This window comes from Geospiza fortis, unplaced genomic scaffold (genome assembly GCF_000277835.1).
Source record: "Geospiza fortis unplaced genomic scaffold, GeoFor_1.0 scaffold40, whole genome shotgun sequence".
NCBI classification, from domain to species: domain Eukaryota; kingdom Metazoa; phylum Chordata; class Aves; order Passeriformes; family Thraupidae; genus Geospiza; species Geospiza fortis.
The window spans coordinates 27,149,286-27,170,013 of NW_005054297.1; the positions used below are offsets into that span (position 1 = coordinate 27,149,286).

The following is a 20,728-nucleotide window of genomic DNA, read 5'->3' on the forward strand; positions in this document are numbered from 1 at the left end:
TCTTTCATTCTGCCTTTCACAAATTTTATTACATGCCATACACTTTAAAGCAGCCTTCTATGGTAGTCTGAATGAATATGCATATAACCAGCATATTTTAAAATAATTCTGCTCTGCTTCCATTAAAATGATCAAGCTTAGTCACTTTAGTCTAAAATCCTGGCAATCACTTGCATTTTTTTCCATAGCTCAAAATAAGTATTTTTTTTTACTAGAGCAATATAAATGTTGAGTACCTCACACTCAAACTTTTTTTTTCCATCTAAGAAACTGCTCTTCATTGAAAATCCATTTGCATGATGTTATACAGAAGCAGCAAAACCCGCAGTAACATGAACTAAGAATATACTAAAACATGCACCAAAGATTTGTGCACACTAAGTAAAGGAAAACATCCACATCCAAATTCGAGTGCATCCTATAATTTGAAGTATGATTACTCACAGGAAGAGACTACTCAGCACTTCACTCCATTTCTCAGGTTTTTAGGTTTGGTTTTGTTTTTTTTAATCAACAACACCTGCATGACACTTTGGATAGTTATACACTGTCCACAAAGACAGACTTTCAATTCTAGCTATGGGCATGAAACAGTTACCAGAGCTACTAAAGGCAGGAGATGTGTGTTTAGATTTGTTCTTCTGTGATTCATTAAATATAAAACACTGCCTTTTAATTCTAAAATTTCTCTACATCTCATGATTTATGTTTAAAATACAGAATGTAGTACATTCATAGCTGACATACCTGCTCCTTGGAAGAAACATGGATTCTTTAATGAAGACTGAACCAGACAGAAGGATATACCAACAGGTACCAATATCATCAGGGCTGGAATGAAAAAAAAAAAAGACAACATAGTTTAAAACACTTGATTTAAATTACTCACAGCAGTACCAAATTTGCACTACAAAGGACATCAAAGAGGCAAAAACGCTCCAAACTATGGAAGAAAGACACAATTCAATTATTTAAAAAATAATTCCATGAAACTATTCTAATTTACACCTGCAAACATATACATTATTAGAATGCTCAATTTCATTTACTTGACTTTATTAAAAGCATCTATCTATTCATTTGGTAACAGCCCAATTCAAATTAAATACAACTGTAAGTGATTAAAGGAAGCCAAGCTACAGTAAATATACTGTATTGTATTCTATCAAACGCATTGAAGAAGAATGACAGCTCTTCAGTTCTTGCTGAAGAGAGCTGTAGCATCTTTCCCTCTATAATAAAGGCATCCTTTTCCAATACTAGTCATCTTCTTCTCAAGCCTTTCTTCAAGACAGAAATTTTCCTTTCTGCATCAGCATGCCTTTCTACAAGGTTAGAGACATTTGCAGATGGTAAACCTACATCAGATTTGCCAGTCACCATTATCTGCTGCTGCTAAGCACTGCCCCTTTCACATCTCTTCTGGCACCAGAATAAATTCCCAACAGAAGGGGCAAAAAGTTTCTCTTCCCCTCTCCTCAACCTGTAGAGGAGCTGGATGAGGAAGACTTTGTCATCCAAGCACAGTTCATTCTACTGTAGATTCAGATGTTGCTCCTTGAGTAATACAAAATCCTTTTCATATTAGACTCTTTTTGGATAAGTGAGTTCAAATAATGTTTGGACAGGAAAATAGCTGCAGTAGAAGTCTCATTCCATGTTGACAGTCAGTGCTGAGAATCTCTCCGCTGTACTTCAGTTTCTACCACTCCTGCTTCTTCCAGAGAAACTGACTAATTGAATTCAAGGCTAATGGAGTTCACTGTTATGAACTGCATGAGTATTCTTATGGAAAACCACATCCCTAGTGACACTAAGAGATGCAGATTACTTAATGAATTTGTAGCGCCTTCATTTTTTAAATTATATGTCTCAAGTCTTTAGCAACAACTAGGTCTACTTCAAGTAAGAACAGCCTACATCTTTTAACAATGATGACAGCATAGTATTAAAATCTAATCTTAAATCTTAGTAGGCAATGTACATGTTAGCAGTGTATTTTTCATTTTAAGAACTGCAATTTAAGAAGTACATACACAGAGGTCCTCAAAACAAATGTGCTAGTCTAAAAGAGCTGAGAGCATACTGTCCAGTCTAAAAACATGTTCCATTTTCATTTTCCACTGTATAATATAAGCATGAGAGAGAAAGGAGAGGAACACAGAAAATTAGCAGAGGAAACTGAGGAAATACAATCTATGGCCAAGAACAGAGGAACTGAACAAGAAGATGGAGATTGTATGTTTTTTCTTGCAGCCAGTGCTCTGATCAGTGAAGTGATGCTGGTCACACACACACACCAGAAGTTAGTACATCTTCAAAAAAATCAAGATTTTGGGAATACTTCTTTATACTGATAGACCATAGAGAACAAAGCAGTAAGACAGTCCCACTGCTAAAACAACAGCATTTTGATTCACATAGCTGAAGTGTTCTAAGCTGTCTCTTCTGAAATGCACCTCACTTGCTTCTCACATGGGTCTGTATCACCTTCAAACTTTTTGGTCTAGAAAAATCAACACTGTGCATAAGTGCAGAGAACCAGTTAAACACAAAAAAACCCCAGCACTTCCAACAAAAATATGATTCCTAAGAACATTAACATGCACCTGAGTAAAGTTAGACGTCTTCAGACATTCCTTCTTTCCCCACAAATCCTATGCTGACAGGCACACAACAGCACTGCTGCTGAACTGGAAGTCTGTTAGGGTTTTTATTATATTTTTCAATACCTGTCATTCTATGCACAAATAATCTGGACTAATTACCACAGTTGAAAGTTTTTGAAATAGAAATTTTCAGCAATGGATATAGGCAAATTGATTTCCCAAATACCTGGGAAGTAACTGTACTAGAATGTGAATAATAATTTTTCCATGTGGATTACAGCGCATTATATTATCACATAATAAGTTTTGTGGTCTTGGGGGTGGTTTGTTTGTTTTTTTCCTTTCCCTAACATCTGGCAGTTTGACCAAGTATTAAAGTGTAGTCTGACAGAACAGAACCTGGGGTCACAGATTTTAAAATTCTAAAGTAAAAGTAATCTAGATGATCTTCTCATGCTTCAAGAAAGGCATTTCCAATGATAAAATAATTGAAGCAGAAAAAAATTAAGCCAATAGAAAGTATTTTGACTTTTGCAAATCTACTAACATCCAAGCTTTTATTTTCCTCGTTTTAAGACCTGATTAATTTTCAAAATCCTCTCCCAAACCACGTATTTACAAGGGGCTCCAGTTATCTTTTCTCATTGGACATTTTTTAACTTCAAAAAGCAGCTACTGGCTTTCACAAGCACCAGTAAGTATACATAATATACACAGTCAGTATATTCAATGTGCAAATGCTCAAGTCTACTTTGACTCTATCTTTGAAACATTTAACAAACACCTAGAATGATTATGCATTCAACTGCAATGGTTTGATTTCTTCTTATATAATCACACACAGCATGACTCTTCACTCAGTTAATTGTCCAACTCTTCTTTTTGCCAATTCACAGGTTTATTCTCTTTCTCTGCAAGTTGTCTCTTCAAAAGTTGTTGGTACTTCTCACTTATCTGTCATGAACATCATACTTTATCCACTTTGTATATAATCAAATTAAGCATCTGCTCATTTGACAGCTAAACGAACTGATTAAAAAATAAGTCAAACTTGAGGAATACCCATGTAATTGAATTTGTTTTCCCGTTGCTTTATGTGTACTTAATAACTGGTTTTATTTTTACAGTTACATTTGAGAATTTCTAAGCTCTAAGCTATTTGAATCATGCACATCTACTGAACTCAACACTTTAATTATCTAAATAAAAAAAACCTTCAATATTGCTGTGTCACAGTAGTGGAATACAGTGATATACAGAATGCATATAATACTATAGAATGTGTCTGCATTCAAGGTATCTTCCCTGAAATACACTCTGTATTCTTCTAAAATTTTCATTGTCAGCCAAAACATAAATATTTCCAAATCTTCAAGAGCAAAGAACACAGACAGGGTATTAATTCTCTTCATTTTTACAACTAGCAGTGTCTTAATATAGTCTTGAGCAAAACATCTGAAAAAATCCCACATGTATAGCAAACACATTTCTTTCTCCAGAACCCACACGCTTCTCTCAGAAATAAAAAAAAAGCAAATGAAACACTGATCTATTGCTTTCATATGAAAATATATTTAACTCCTGCACTTTTAACACTTGTTATGCTCCCAGTTGATTAGAATTAAGCCTCAACAAAACCATTTGGCAGCCAGCTTTTGCTAGACAATACTGTCACAAGAAACACGTGCAATTCTTTCATTTTAAGGATTCTGGGCTTTCCACAATCCTATTCAAACATCATGTGGCTTTCAATCAAGCTTCCATGTTTTCTGCACTATGCTTGACATTTGTTCATCAACAATGCATTTGCATTCTTCAGGACTTTTGTGCCTGTCATGAAAAACAGAAGAAACTATTGAAGAAGCAGATGCTGAACTACAAAAGTACTTCTTCAGGCCACCTGAGGACTCATGCAAATACCATTTTACTCAATAGAGAAGACTCATATTCGAAAGGTTTTCTTTGCATTCACATTTTACATTTTGTTTTCAACATTAAAACTGAATTCTAGAGAATAAGGCTAATTGTAAAGTTTTCTTTCACTGCTAGAATAGTGCCTACCCCTGGCAGCCCACAGAAGAATATAGAAACTTTATTTGTCCTAAAGAAATTTCTTCTGCCAAAGAGACAACAGTAAATTGTTCTTAAAAGGCTTTATTGCAGACAGGACACTTCCCTGACTGGGTTTGCAGGAGGGCATTATGTTCGCATAAGCACTTCATCAGGAATTAGCTGAAGCAGGATTGATGCTGATGACCTTTCCACAAAGGCATCCTTCAAGAGACACGGGGGTTTTTTCAGCTTAGGAGGGTGAAGGGGAAGGTCCATAGCACCTGTCAGTCAAGCTGATGTAAAAAGGAAAGACATCTGCTGAGGTAAGATCTTTCCTATTACTGGTTTAGTAAGGATGCCACTGCTGTGCAGCATCACCACAAGCACCGAAGCAGCAGCTGTCACACATGAGGAGACTGGAAGTGCAGTGAAAGCTCCACAAAGCAATGGAGCTGCTGAAGGGTCTGGAGCAAAGCCCTGCGAGGAACAGCTGAGAGAGCTGGGAGTGTTTAGCCTGGAAAAAAAGAGGCTCGGGGAGAATTTATCACTCTCTACAAGTGCCTGAAGGGAGGCTGTGGCCCAAGTAACAAACAATAGGAACAGGAGTTAGCCTCAAGTTGCCCCAGGGGAGGTTTAGATTGGATATTGAAAGTATGGCCAAACACTGGAACAGGCTGCCCAGGAAAATGCTTGAGTCACCATCCCTAGAAGTATTTTTAAAATGTGTAGATCTGCTTGGGGAGAGGGTTTAGTGGCAGACCTCACAGTGCTGGGCTAATAGCTGGACTCAATGATCTTAGAGGTCTTTTCCAAACTTAATGATTCCATGATTCACATCTGGATGAAAGCAAAGCTCACCTAACCCAGCAAACAGCACTTCCTTTCTAGTTTTGAATTCCTCTCTGCTCCTTCCCTCCACTCTTGCAGGGCCATATGCACAGTGGGAGTAGAAATCATTTAAATCAGGAACTATTGACACGTCCATTTCCAAGCAGGCACACAAAGACCTTTTCAGGCAAGACTTTACATGTTAGCCTTAAGTGACAGAATACATTGCTTCAAGTACCTAAGACTGAGGCAAAGTTGTTGTTTGTTTCAGGAACTTTCTTCAGCTCAGCTCCTGTTCTGGGTATTTATCTGGATGAAACGTAGGACTGTTAAAAGTTGTACAGCCTACCAAAAGCAGCAAAGATATCCACTTTCCCTAGTTACAGAAAACAAGATTTATTGCCAAGAAAGTTAGATGACACAAGCAATTTATCCTGCAGAGAATCAGAATGAAGTCAACCCCAAAGTCACTCATTAGGGGCAGTAAGAACAACAAAATCAATACATATTCATTCTGTCCTGAAAATAAGATTTGTGTTCTGCAGAAACAACAACAAAAAGACTCCAGTACCAGGATTTAATGTTCTTCTTTTGTAACTACTATGATAGAGCTACCTACTGATAAATTTGCAGAATATTCAGTTTTAGCAGCAACCTTATAGTGGTGCAAAACTGAAAGCCAATACCAAAATAGCCACCAATATGCAGGCTTTATTCATAACCTGAACTTTAGTTGAACAAAATTTGAATAAATCTCCTTGAAATCTTGACTTTTGTATTAAAACACTTTCTCGAGCAGAGGATTTCCTAGGGAATCTATATATAATTTCCCAGAACGCCAGAGAACTTGACTTACAGGAATTCGGGAGCTAGAAACGGAAAGGCATCAATTGGATTACAATGCCTTCCCATTGTGTGTGCCCACCCAGCTTCCTTGACATAGTCCTTTAACACAACTACAACCTGCAGCCGGACAGGACACCTTTCTGCTTTGAAAATCACACAAAAAACTGAAGACAGAAGTATGCAAAGAAAGTTCACAGCTGACACTAACTGTTCTGTCTGGAAACTTCAATTGTGTCATTATGCAATGGCCTATGACATCATTGGCTTGTCAGCCCTGATGAGTTTAGACAGTATTTTCAGACTGAAGCTTTCACATTTTCTAGCATATGACTGTTTTCTCTGAGACCTCAGAGGCACTCAAAGTTCAAAAATCAAGAACTGCTTATAAATCTCCAGACTGACAAAATCCAAGAAGTTTGCAGGCTTTTTCACAGTCTCCAGTACTTGTATCAAACTCTTCATGCTATGATCTATTTATGCCCCAAGAAGGGGCAGCTTCTTATTCCCAGACCAGCAAGTAGCTACATGTACACTACTTAAAACTGAAGCTTTATTTTTTCATTACAAGTATTTTATTTCTATATAAGCAGCACTTGCATGCTTGCAACTACACATTTGTAACTATATATCTGAATTATATATTAATGGCATATCAAATAAATTCTTCACAAGAAAACATGTCCAACACAAATATCAATTCTGTAATGCATCTGTCTACAGTAGCACAGGTGTTCCAATTTTAGCTTTCAGATTTCCTGATCACTTAAGGTGCTGAAAACCCTCCAAAATATTAAGCGACAATAAAGATTTAAATAAATTTCAATCAAGATTTAAATCTCAAATATCTGTACCATCTGTAGTGTCTTTCTCTATCTAACGGGTCCTAAATATCACTTTTCTTTAAGACTTCCTTAGAAATAGCTAGATTTTAAAAACAGCAATCAATTTAATTCTCATTCTCCATCAAAATGAGACACAGCACTACTAAAACCTCTTGAATAACCAATCATATTAAGCACATGCTTTCACAGTCAGGTTCAACTGAGATAATGAACATCACAAGTATGCACAATGGCAAGAATTTGCAGGTCTTTGTGATGACTGCTGTCAAACATGCTTTAATTCTGTCAAATAAGAGATCACTTCAATGCAAAATTCAGTACCTGGACTTGAAAGCACACACTAAACAAAAGTTTTTCCTCTTCTGCCCACCTTCTGGTCATTGGCTTCTCAGCCAACTCCTTTAAAACAGCACATTAAAAAAGCTAAGTAGCATGCAGGTCTCAGTGGAAACAAGCATGGAAATTACCTCCATATAATTACTGCTTAATATTCCTTTTACACTTTTGTCTATCCTGAGACCTAAGCAACAGAGGCGTCATTGTCCCTCCACCACTGGACTTTCAGCAACTCCAGATGCTGGCAGGACCCCTAACTTAAGTCATCCTCATTACATCCAGAATGTCCTTCCATTCAGAGCTATTTTCAAGCTATGCCATAAAAAGGTCATGAATTCAGCAAGAACAATTTCTTGGTTGTGAAAAAGCTAGTTTGATTTATGGAGACAATAATTCTTTAAAATTCCAACCACTAAAGGATTCATTCAAGACTTACATTAAACTAGATATAATACCATCATCCTACAATCTTTAACACTTGTAATTGTTTTGATAACTTACAAACCAAGGTGCACCTACTACATTTTCATGTAATCATACTCAGAGTAAACTCCAGAAAGTAAGCAGAGTAATTCCAAAGACATTGCTCATGTTCCCAGGTCTCCACTTGAGAGAAGCAGAAACAATGGAAACTTGACAAGTCAGAACTGGGAGCTCTTTCAGACATTTAAGCACTACACAAGAAGAAATCCCAAAGAACATTGCTCTGCAAGCTCATGCTCCATAGGATCTTGTTCCAGCAGATTAATCTGTCTGTTTCTCTTTGCTCATTTTGATTATCCTCTCTATGCTGAGAGCTATAGGTAGTTTATTGTTTTAACTGAATTATCATTGCCAGAATTAGACATTAGCCTTGAGATACCCTGGGATGCCAAACATGTCTAAGTTGAACAGTTCTCTCAGGCAGACATCTCATTGCCTGAAGATCCTGCCCACTAGCACTGTAGTGTTCAAACACAGAGTAACCAGAAAACTGCCCACTAACACTGTCACCACTGCCTCTAATCCTCCTTATTAAGCCAGTTAAGCAGTTACCTGACATCTGCCAGAGCATTTCAGATGCTCTAGAGGTATATCCCAAACACAGAAGGTAAAAGAGATTGGTACTTGATGCATCAGCCACACATAATTTTCAAATACTTTTCTTCTTATATGAACCCATTGAAGAGTGAAGATTAGAAATAAGAATAAATTGAAGAAAGAGTTAAAATATATTCAGTAACAAAACTGATAACTCAGAATTTTGAACTTCTGATTTTCACTAAACAGTGTGCATATTTCAACTTATGTCCATGATTATATATTACAGATGGACACAAGATGAAAACTTGTGTCTTGACTCCTGGTAGCAACAATGGGAAATGAAGAAGAATGAACCACAGGAAACAATTCCTCAGTATTCATGGAAAAAAATCGTAAGTATATTTTTCTTTAGAGTATTTGAGTTACTTGTAATTTTTTTCGCTTCTGAAATAAAATCAGTGAAATAAAACAAGAATTTTGGTCAAATCAGAGATTATTAGAGAGTGTCATTAGTGCCTGTCAGTCTAAGACAGCAGATTAAACATGCAATTAATAAATACATTATACAAATACATGCACACAAGCTAATTGACCTATTGTCATTGAAGTCTTGATATTAAACTTGTACAGTGAATTAGCCCTTCATATCAGAAGAAAAATTCAGAACAAAAATTACAGTCTCCTAAATCACCAGAAAACAATTACAGAAGCAGCACAATAAAATGATCTTACACCCAAAACACTCTGAAGAAAGACAAATCTGTCCTTATATTTTACAACTTCCTAATGCGTCACCAAAACCAAAGCTTTGAGTGCCTCAAAGTTCTCAGAATTACAACAAAAATATGATAGCTTTCAGTGAAACATTTACAGCAAAGAAGGTGAAAAACCATTACTTCAGTCATCATTCAAGGAAGTCTCAAAATCAGGTCAAACAATAACACAAATTTGGAACTGGCTGTGCAAAGCCAACAGACTGTAACATTGATCACTGACACTATTAAGAAGCCTTGATTCAGTGTCTGTTTATACAGAGACAACTGCCAAGTCCTTGAATGTGTTTATTTTAATGATAGACGTTGCCTAAAAAATTCCCCACAAAAAATGTATCCACAACACAACATATGAATCAGGTTCCTGATTTACTGCAGTGCAGAACTGGCAGCATCCCACTGATATTTTGGCAACTGCCCAACTATCAGAAGGCACAATACACCTTTAAGAATATTTTCAGGACAAAACAAAAGAGGCCAGCCCTGCTGCAGAACTTCTTTGCATTATTAAATGTACAGCTCCAGAACTTGCACAGAAACCTATGGATATCGAAGAAGCACGAATGAATACATGTATTGCCTGCAGAGATCTACCTGAAAATTCTGATACTGACCCAGAGATCATAGAATCATTTAGGCTGGAAAAGACCTTTACAATCATGAAGCCCAACCATTAACCCGCCACTGCCATGTTCACCATTAAAACCATGTCCCCAAGCACCACATCTATGTGTTTTAAATACTCCCAGGGGTGGTAACTCAACCACTTCCCTGGGCAGATTGTGCCAATGCTTGACAACCATTCCTGCAAAGAAATCTTTTCTGATATCCAATCTAAACATCCTCAGCACAAATTGAGGCAAGTTCCCCTTATCACTTTTTACTTAGGAGATTCTCTAGCAATTCCTTTTTGTACTCGTTTAGGACTTAAGTTTTCTTAAGTTATCTGTAAGATAGAAACATATACAGCTATAGACCACATACATGGCATCTATAAAATCACTCCCTCTTAACACAATTTCAGTAAGGTGGTCTCAGCAGTGCTGTTCTGTTTAAAAATTATGAGATCCTGAGATTGGCTAGAGCAGAGTGCTGATGATGCCAAGGTTGTGGTTTTGATCCCTGTATGAAGCATTCACTTAAAAGATGGATATGACAATCCTTGTGAGACCCTTTCAACTCAGAATATTCTCTGAGTGTGTGTTTGAATAGCTAAAGGAGATAGTTTCAGCTCATTTTTGTCACACTACAAGTCAGGCAATGAAGAAACGTACAGCAACTTTGGCATATATTTTAGTTGGTTTACATGCAGAGCCTCTGTCCTCCTGAGGGTCTTCAGGGCAATGTGTTACCATGAAAGAAGCACGAATTCAATAAATGACACTTTTATTGTAGGACATAAAAGCATGACTCTTGGATTCCCACCCTTAAAAAGACTACTCACAGATCTATTTCTCACCTGTCCTTGCACAGAACTACTGCCCTGCAGCATTTTTGAGACATTCTGCTCTACCTCATGAAAGACACTAACATTTTCATCTAAGAAAACAATCAATGTTTGAGTAGCTACCAAGAAGCTGTGCTCCTTTATTCCCTTTCCAGACTTCCTTTGTTTCAGGATTTGATGGCTGGGCCATCCTGGAGAAGGCTGCATGACTAGCCCAACACCAATGTGTTTGGGTCTTGTGATTTGCCATGGTGATATACCAGAAAACTTGGCTAAGGCTGGATGTTGATATTACTGCTAATAGACTTGAGAATTTAGTTCTAATCATGGAAATTTCAAAAATAATCAGCTGAAATTACATATCTTTTTTACAACCTTCTCCACTTCTCATTCCCTTTTCCATCCCCATTCCACCGCCATACACGCACTACAGTCTTAGTACAAGTAGATGTTTTTCACTTCAGACTGCATGACAAATTGGGAATGAGGAAAAAATCAAGACACATCATAACTGTACAGCTTTTTGTCTCACACCTGCCTACCACAGTCAGGAACTTAGAAACTAATCAGCTTGCTATTTCTCATTTCAGCTGTGAACATTCTCTGTAATAATAACTGCATTTTACATGCAACATTTTTCCCCTCCAATCTCCAGTTTAAGTTTATATATACAACTTCTACTTGTCTTTCTCCATGCTGAATTTTATTAAAGGTTACAAACTGAATTACGTAAAAGCACACAAATATTTTGACATTAGACAAGAGCTTTTTCCAGCCAGACATTAACACTAAAATTCAGTTCAAGATGTTCAAGAGATAACTACTCTTTTTAAACACTTGTCCTTTTTTAAGAACCACTACTATCACAACCAGTACTCCACTAAGTAGTCTACGGTTAAGAACTTTAATCAAAAATTAAATCTTCTCAGCAGGGACATGTGGGAGGTAGGAGCATATATCCTATCAGGACTTCATTTATTAAAGGATCTCTAAAAAAATACACTTCACAATAACCTGGATTGGGGTTTCCTTCAAATTTTTAAAAACCATTTTTAAAAACTAAGTTACTGCCAGTTTAAATTGCTCAAACTACAGGCAATGTAATCACAAAACTGTGTTGTGCAACAGCCTGGCAATTCAGAAACATCAGGCTTTATTACTGAATTACTTTAGACTGCAGGTCAGCAAACCTTAACATATTTCCCACCAATCCAATATTATAAGTGAAGAAAATAAGGGAAGCTTTAAAATATACAACAGTTCCTTACAGAAAGAGTAAACCAAACACCACTGATGCATACACACAGAAATATCAAACAGCATGGCTGAAAAACACACACAGCCCTCACATGACTAATGAGGAGGAAAAAAAGGTGCTTGTTTTATTAGACACATACTCATTTGCTTACATCCAAAGCACTTATTGCCAAAGAATCCTCTGCCATCATAGCACAAAATTCAATTTTGATCTGAAAAATTTTGTTCAACTGTAAAGAGGTATAAACGCCCTCTATAAGTCTGCTAGAACTTTGTTCTAAAGAAAATGCTAATTGGAAGTTCACTGTTGGTGACATCAAGAATTACTATCAGGCACATATGAAAAGAGGACATTTTTTTTCTTTGGACTACTGATAAAACATATATTAACTGACCAAAATAAATATATTTTAATGAGATCTCTAAGTAGATTTGAATAAAGGTAGCAAGTTAAAAAAAACCCAAAACAAATATGCATGTCAAGAAAGCCTCAGTTCTGAAGTTTTGCTTTGCAGGTTTTAAGCCCTTTTGTCATTAACTTCCCATCAAATGAAAGGAGTAGAATGAGTGGCAAATGAAGAATAACTCAAGCTGAACTGCCACTTCTAATAACCCAGTTTCCATTTAAACAGTGAGATGGCCGTAGGGTTTGGGAATTTGTCACTACCATGTACACCCGCTGATAGTAAAGTAAATGCAGATGAGATGAGCCAATTTTAAGCAACATGCTCCTTTTTATCCCTTTGGTCATAGAAAAAAAAATCTATAGAGCTACTATGAAAATTAACAACTTATTTTTTGTTTTTTTAATGTAGGATAAAATAACTGCTGTGCTTGTAAGGAATGCGCATAATTATTTTCAACATTGCATACACACAACAGAAATTTACTTTTTTATAAATACCACTGACAAAGCAGACAGACACACAGTTCTCACAATGAAAAATTTTTGATCAAATAAACAGAGCAACTGCATTAGTCTGCCCATTAGCATTTAGGGATAAAGATTTAGCTTTTCTGCCCTGAGACATTAAGTTTTGCCTCAGGGAGGTCAAACACACAGGTCAATTAACAGCTCCAACAGTTGCAGCTATTTTAATAGATATAGCACCCAATTTCAGATTTCAATGCAAATATACCATCAGGAGGCAGGGGGAAGAAGTTGAAATTTAAAAAGCAATCTAAAATGTTAAAATCTGATGATCTTTTAATACCTCAGCCTTCATGATGAAAATAAGAACATCAAGTGAACTTACTCTGGTAAGTTCATTAAAAAGTAACCAGGTTGCATGTTCCAAGCTGATTTCCTACAGCTCATAACTGAGTGGATCAATCCTAGCCTGGCTATCACTTTGCTTCTCTCCTGTAGTACTCAAAGAATTTTTCCAAACATGTACATAGCAAAACTGAAATTCCGTTTTTCAGAAGAGTACATCTTCAACACATAGGCTGAATTTGTGAAACAAAAAAAAGGATCCCTCCAAGTTCATTACCCTAAAAATAGAACACTGAAATTAGACTGCAGGTTTCATGGGATTTTCTTACTAAGTAGATCTCAAAATATTCATTAAAAAATGTAAACCTACAGCTCAGAGTAACAGAACATATATTTTAGTTTCAAAATATGGATTTTTTTAAAATAAAAAATAGTAATGGTTAACTTTCAGGTTTAGCCCATTAAACATTACATCAGAGATGTGAAATGCTAGAGCAAGCACATTTTGCATTAGCATCTATATCCAGAAACTGCCAAACTGCCCATTAAATCTTTTGAATAAATCATGGGGAAAAATGTCAAGAAGCAACTAAATAGGAATGACAGGCAAACAACCAAAGAGACGATGAAGTCGCATGAAAGGAGTGACAAAGGAAATCAGTGAGGAAGAAGTGCAAAATGCACTTCCAGTTAACCCAGATTTCACAATGTCCTGTTTGTGAATTGTATTTTCTCAGGCACATACTTCCTATAAATTTTGCCTTGCATTGAGTATATGGTTAGCTAGCAGTATGGATTCTTTCAGCATACAGTTAAAATTTAAGTCAGTGCTTAGAATGACCAAAATACTGGGTCTAAACAAAAACTCTGTTACAAAGGAGACATGAACCAACTGCCTAGAGAAGGACAAATCACCAGCACAATGGTCCCTTGCAAATTAGTGTAAAATGAATAAAGATTGCATTGGTCTAATTAAAATTATCTATCCACCTATAGATTTTATCTATCCACCTATAGATTTTGACCTTATGTATTTCCCATACATAACATTACTGGGTTTCATTAGACCTTAATTTAACTTTGCTGAATGGTCAAGGTCCAGCATTTGAGTTTACTCAATCTCATCTTCCTCCTGATGCTCCATATAGGAAAAATTCCACAAATACAGAAGAAGGCATGGAAGTGTATTCTTTGTACGCTTAAATGTTCAAATAATGCCAGACAACTAAGAAAAATATGCATTTAGAGTCTGGGTTAGGGGCAGCAAATAAGAATCTGAGAAACATTTTGTTTCAATAAATTGGTTCCATAAATGAAGCAATTACAATTCTCAGCTCTCTACTGTAAATCTGAGTAGACACTAGAGCACATCCTTGCTAATTATAGACCATGTTAGATTTGTCAATTTGGCACCACTGGCACGAAAAGCTGATCACTACTACTTTCACAAAACTGAAGTAAGACTAAATGACAATCCCACATCCATATATTAATTTTATATAAATTTAATACAACATGCACCACCAAGCAAGAGCCACTGTTAGCTCTCTCCCCGGCAGCAGCAAATTTCTCTGGTGTTTGATGATGAAAATGAAGTGGACCATTTACATTTACAGACTGTGCACACTAGGCAAGGAATTTTGGCATTAAACAGTCCTCAACTCACTTGAATATAAATTAATTCTCTCAACATCATATAAGAGGAAGCAGAAATACTTACTAGTATAGAACTTCATTTGCTTCATGTCTTTCATATCTAACAGTTTCACACATCAGTCTGAAAGAGAAGAAATCAATTTCAGTTATGATTCCTATCAGTGTCACAAAGACTTCACTTTCTAAAGTTACTCAGCATTTCCACAGGTAACTCCAGCACTTACAGAAACCAATTCAAAGCCAAGCTGATTCATAATTCAAGAGAACAAATGTAAAATCTAAGCATTTAAGTTATTTGTTCATCTAAGATCAGATTTTATTTAAGTCACTAGATGTAGCTGTGTCCATAAAAAAATCTATTAAAATAAGGAAAAATTATACTGATGTAATTTTCCATAGTGATGTGATAAAAGCAAGTAGCCTTATAAAAACAGTTCTGAATTTTAGAAATGGCTGGAAATGTACTATTTGCAACACTAATCAGAGATACAATATAAAAACTGCTCTCTTTTTCAAGTCAGGCCCAATAGGTAAAAGAAGAAACTGTGTTGCCTGGTAATCAATGCTTCTCATTTTGCTAAAATTCAGCAACTTGAAAATTACCATGAGATTTTAATGCTAAAATCCCAGAGGGCTCAAAGTGGAGAGAATTTCCTGCAGGAAAATCCTCTGTCTAGAGGGGAGGATTAAAGTGCTTTCGTATTCACTGTCTGCCTGACAAATGTGGCATAATAGAGAGCAACTATAATAGAACTTACCACATACTAGGAAATGCAATGTTAACTTGATGTAGAAAAATCACAATGCCATTTCTGTCTACTGCCTCGAGGAAACAGCCCTGTGAATTACTGGGGGGGATGGGGACAAAACAAATCCCACTGCCTCCCCTGGCCTTTCCATAGCTCTGAAGCAGACTGCAAACCCCAAGGCTATTGACAGTCAGACAGAGATTTACCTAAGAGGCTCATGAGAACATTCAAATAAGGAACTATATTTAAATTCTGGAAATAAATTCTCTTTCCTCACATAATCCATCATCAGAATCTCAGTGTATCAGTGACCAGCTGCCAGCAATAATATCATAAGCAGGCAAAAGCACTCAAGAATTGCTACTCAGGCAAAAAGTCTCCAAAAAGGTGATTTGAGACCTGTAAGAGTTGGTCTGGGTTTGACATAACAATCAATTGCCATTTCCTAGATCATTCATTTCAATAGTCAACAGACTGCTACAAAAGTCACCTTAGCATTCATCTCTCACAGGATTTTACTTATTATTTCAGCTTACTAAGAAATAATGCTCCTTCTGTTCAGAAGTGGCAGGCTTATAGTGGTATCATGACTATTCATAAATCATTAATAGAAAATTGAGATATTAATTCTGTTTGCAGATAGATAGATAAAAAAATAAGAATCAAGTTTTACTACCACAGCCTTTCCCACACCCTGGTATTTTGGATCTACACTTTGGACCATCTTTGAGAACTTTTCTCACTGAAAAAAATGTCCCTATTGTATGAAATTAAGCATTATGTATTGCATACCAATTTCAATCTTTTTACATTCTGGCACAGCAAAAAACTTTGAACCACATCTTTGTTCAGACATTTCTCTCCACCATAAAATTGGGTCTTGTCAAAATCTTTTACAGACACTGAAAAGCTACTGTCTGCTTCTACCTCCTGGGTTTTCATCTTCCCTCTCTGATGCTGTTTTGAGAGGGAAGGGGAGCACAGACATGAAGTCACTGGTGAGAGGATACCAGAAGTCATTGCTAGGAGTCAGATTTAAAAATTTAAATACTGCTCAAGGATAGTCTGTGCCCTACTGGTCTGGAACGATGCTGGGCAATGTGCCACATAAGAGCAGGAGTCACAGGAAACAGAATCACTTTAACAAGCAAGTTTTGTTCCCCTCTGAATTGGGATAGAAGGAAGCACATTCTTGATAAAGTCACACAAGTTCACTACTGGCACTGAGTTTTACAGCATTTTGGTCCCATTATTAAGACAGCAATAGGGGAGAAAATGCCTCTTAGAGAAAGTAGCCAAGCGTTTCAATTTTTGTGTTACAGTGGAACAGTTAGAAATTACAGTGACCAAGTTGTACAAACTAGATTGCTTCCTCTTTGAAAAATTGAATTAGGTCTGATCAATACTGATGTCCAGCTTTTGCTCAATCACTCAAATGTGATCTTTATCCACTTCCTCGATAAATGTAATAAATTACAGATGAGATCACCAGCAAGCCATATGGTAAGTTATTCACTACTAGGGGCTACATTGAATACATTCAGTTTTAATGAATCTCAGAGGTTTTTGTGGCATTCCACTGCCACAAGAAGAGCTGTATCCTAAAGGACACTATAAAAGCTTTCAGTCCAACATCTGCCAGGAGCCCGGGCTTTTCCATGTATGGTACTGTAAACAGAAGCTCTCTTTGAGGAATTCGCTATGCTGGGAGAGCGAGTTCCACACATTCCTCAGCAAGAACCTCATGCTGCACAGGAAGCCAAGAAGCACACATCAACATACCACACAACCATATGTGCACACTTTGATCTTTGTAAACAAGTTAATATCAGTTTAACCCCAGCTATGCAAAACTTCACGTGCTCAAAGTATTGCATATAACAGCATAACACAAAATACTTCAACTGCATGTAACCATGACCTCCTTCCAAAGCAAAAGTAATTACAAAGACTTCTTTGAAGAAGTTAACATTCACATTGCAATATGTGTCTTGAGCACTTTGGAAGAAAGAAAACCCCACCTTTTATTTTCTCTGAATTACAGAGAATATTGGCTTGGGAATGTGGACTCCCACAGAATGACGAATCAAGAGGCCAGAAATTAGAACCTAAACTAGCATTAATCAACTCAAAGTTGCTTCAGCATCTTCAGATGTGGCAAATGTTGGCAAAGCTCAGGATATAAAACAGCAGTAATTCACCCTCTCTACCCACAGGGCATACAGGAGATGTGCTGGCCTCCTTCTGTAGCTGCCAGCCTCACACTGATTCCCAAATACCCTTAGAAACCTCTGCTGTAAGATGCTTGTGGGAGGACAACTGCAACAATTACTTAAAAATCAAACAAACACAAGTCTTTAGAAAAAAAATAGGAAGCTCTCAGGAAAGTTTTGACTTGAATTAATTTGCTTCATGAAGCATTTTAATTAAAAGTGTGGAAGACATTTATCAAATATCTTTACTAAGTATTATTTGCATGTGTTGTACATAATGAGTCTAAAATTTCCACACAAAAGCAAGCACAAACTGAACAGAAGCTGACAAACAGACTCTGTTCTCATGACTACTATATTACATAAATTATTTCATCAATATATGGGCTTGTACTCTGTATGTAAAGCATTTATTTCTAGTCCAAAAGTTTGAAAAGAAAACAAATGCATCCATAATAGACAGAAATAGGATGGAACAAATAGAGATACACTGTCCAGACATACAAGGAGGAAACATTAGAAAAATAAAGAAGGGAAGAAAAGAATGCAGTGATAGGCAGCTTGAAGTACGATACACAAGAGTAGTATATGGTTACCAAAATTACTGTTCCTTTGCCTTGTTAGTGCATTAACATATATGGTTTTTAATGACACAATATCGTACCTTAGCTGATGCTCTCTCAGGTTAGACAATGCTTCCATTCCATGTAAGTATGAATACACAATCTCCAAGTCCTACAAAAATAATAAAAACATTTTTAGTATTCTCAGTTTGATACAAGCTGTTAAAAAATGGTTTTTAAAGCATCCAACACTCTTTTAACAGGGGTAGTAGGGACACTTCAGGAGATTAAAGGCAAACTGCAAGAACACCTTTGATTATAATCTGGAACCTCACATGAGGAAGAATGATAGCATGTCCACATCAAATACAGAGAACTTTCTGCTTTTGCTGTCATTACTCTGTGTCTAGGAAACAGGCCTAGTTCAGAACCACAGTGAACTATTTTGCAACCATCACAGTCCTGCTTTCCAAAGCCAACATCCCTAAAACTTTCATTTACTTTGTAAAGCAAGGTCATAAGAAATCAGTTTTTTTCATGTTCAGGGGAAAAGAAAAAAAGTACAACAGAGTCTAACAAAATACTCCATTATACAGAGATATTTATAAAACTGTATCCTCTTGAAACAGAAGATAATCTACAACGTAAAAAGAGAAAAAAATGCTGGCATGAACAGAAAATTATTGACATAATAAGAAAAACCAAATATGATCCTAATTATAATATGGTGAAGTTTTAAATTCAACCATTGTGGACCGCCAATATCCAGCTGACAAAACATTAGTAAAGATATGAAAACAACATTCAAGACTAAAACATCCTAAAATGCAACTAATGCAACATCCTAAAACACTAAAGCCAGGCTAGAGGCTTTGCTCAAGTTATACTTAAAATAACTACAGCATTTAAGAGAAACTTTCAGTGAAGCCAACAATGTCTACTTAGAATGATTTAACTTTGGCTCATGGATTTCATGCTGTTTCATCACCCTTTTTCTTATTTTAAGACTTGCTAGTTGAGAGACAAAGTATGATCCATAATTCATTAAAAATCCGAGCAACAGTCCTCAACCACTAACTGAGGCAGACAAAGTTGAGAATAAACTAACACCAACACAACTCTCATAACTCACTGTGAGAAGATGTTTTTCAAGGAATGGAATATATCAAAGCTAGAAATTTATGCAAGATTTGATCACTGTGAAATATCTGTGAATTTAAAATTGCCTAAAATGTTCAGAAATACTTTTTCAGACACAATGAAAGAATGTTCTTTGGGCAAAGACAAAGAATTGACGTCACAGAAAGAACCTGAATTTAAGAAAGAAAAAGAAAATCCCGTGAAATACATTAAGTGTAGAAACATGCCGTACTTGTTAAAACCATGGTACGGATCAGAAAAGATACCAGGAGTTACACACAGTGGCTACAGCTAGATAGATGTCTCATTCTGTAACAAAAAGAATGTCTTTTTCTCACAGCAGAAAAGGCAAATGTTCCATTTGAAAAAGCAGAAGAAACACACAAGCCAAAGTGCTGCAATTCCACTTCAGTTTTGGCCCTTCTGCTCCCTTGTCCTCTAGAGGCTTTGGTCCTGCAAACAGCAGAGGGCACATCAAAGACAGAAGTAATTGGGATGGAGGGACTCCATACATGCAAGGCTCTGAATAGAAAACACAGCAGCGGCTCGCCTTTTTGCTTTTTTTCCTTCAAACAAAAGTGTGTGAAAAGACATGTCTGCTGTAGTCAGGGACCTGCTCACTGGCCAGCCAGGCAGGCTGGAGCAGGGTCTCCCAGGAGCCTTAAGCTGGCAGCAGGGTGAGATGGCAGCCAGACAGTCCCCGTGGCACCGCTGCTGCTCATCCGGACGTGCCGCACCCCGGCACCAGCCAGCAGCTGCCATGGGAAGCTGGGAGGGACCACTGAGGACCAGATGCTCGTAGCAGCATGTTAAATGGAAAAGAGCCTGGTCAGAAAGTGCTGCTCTACCCCTTTTCCAGCAAGTCTCTCTAACAACAAGCAGAGAAAAAAGGAAAGTAACTTTCTGCCACCATCTTTCTCTGGAGAGGCAGAGGCTATCTGCTGTAAAGTATTCACAGAAGAATACACAGGGAATCAGTAAGGATGCTAGCTTACAGACCCAGGAGTGGACCCGTGGGCATGTGGTTTCCACAACTGATGGGTGACACAAACCTATTGACCAACCCCAGAGATGTTACAAAGGAGTGATGAGCACAGGCTGTGTTCTGAGAGGAATGCAGCTGAAGTGACTCAGTGCAGGGGGAATGCATTAAATCAGGGGAGGGAGTCACAGAACCA

At 37.0% G+C, this 20,728-nt stretch overlaps 1 protein-coding gene across 6 annotated transcripts in view; it reads right to left on the reverse strand.

Moving 5' to 3' along the window:
* Positions 1-18,578, reverse strand: part of RAPGEF2 (Rap guanine nucleotide exchange factor 2) — a 127,486-nt gene extending 108,908 nt beyond the window's left edge. For all 6 annotated transcript variants that reach the window (XR_004082418.1, XM_031062355.1, XM_031062221.1 and 3 more), the window contains exons 1-3: positions 18,512-18,578; positions 14,950-15,006; positions 748-831 (exon numbers count right to left, since the gene is read on the reverse strand). Coding sequence is in view for 5 of the 6 variants with exons in the window: in XM_031062355.1 (XP_030918215.1) it covers positions 748-831; positions 14,950-15,006; positions 18,512-18,549 (179 nt within the window). In the remaining variant the exon portion in view is untranslated. The remainder of the gene's footprint in view (positions 1-747; positions 832-14,949; positions 15,007-18,511) is intronic.
* Between the last annotated feature and the right edge of the window lie 2,150 nt (positions 18,579-20,728).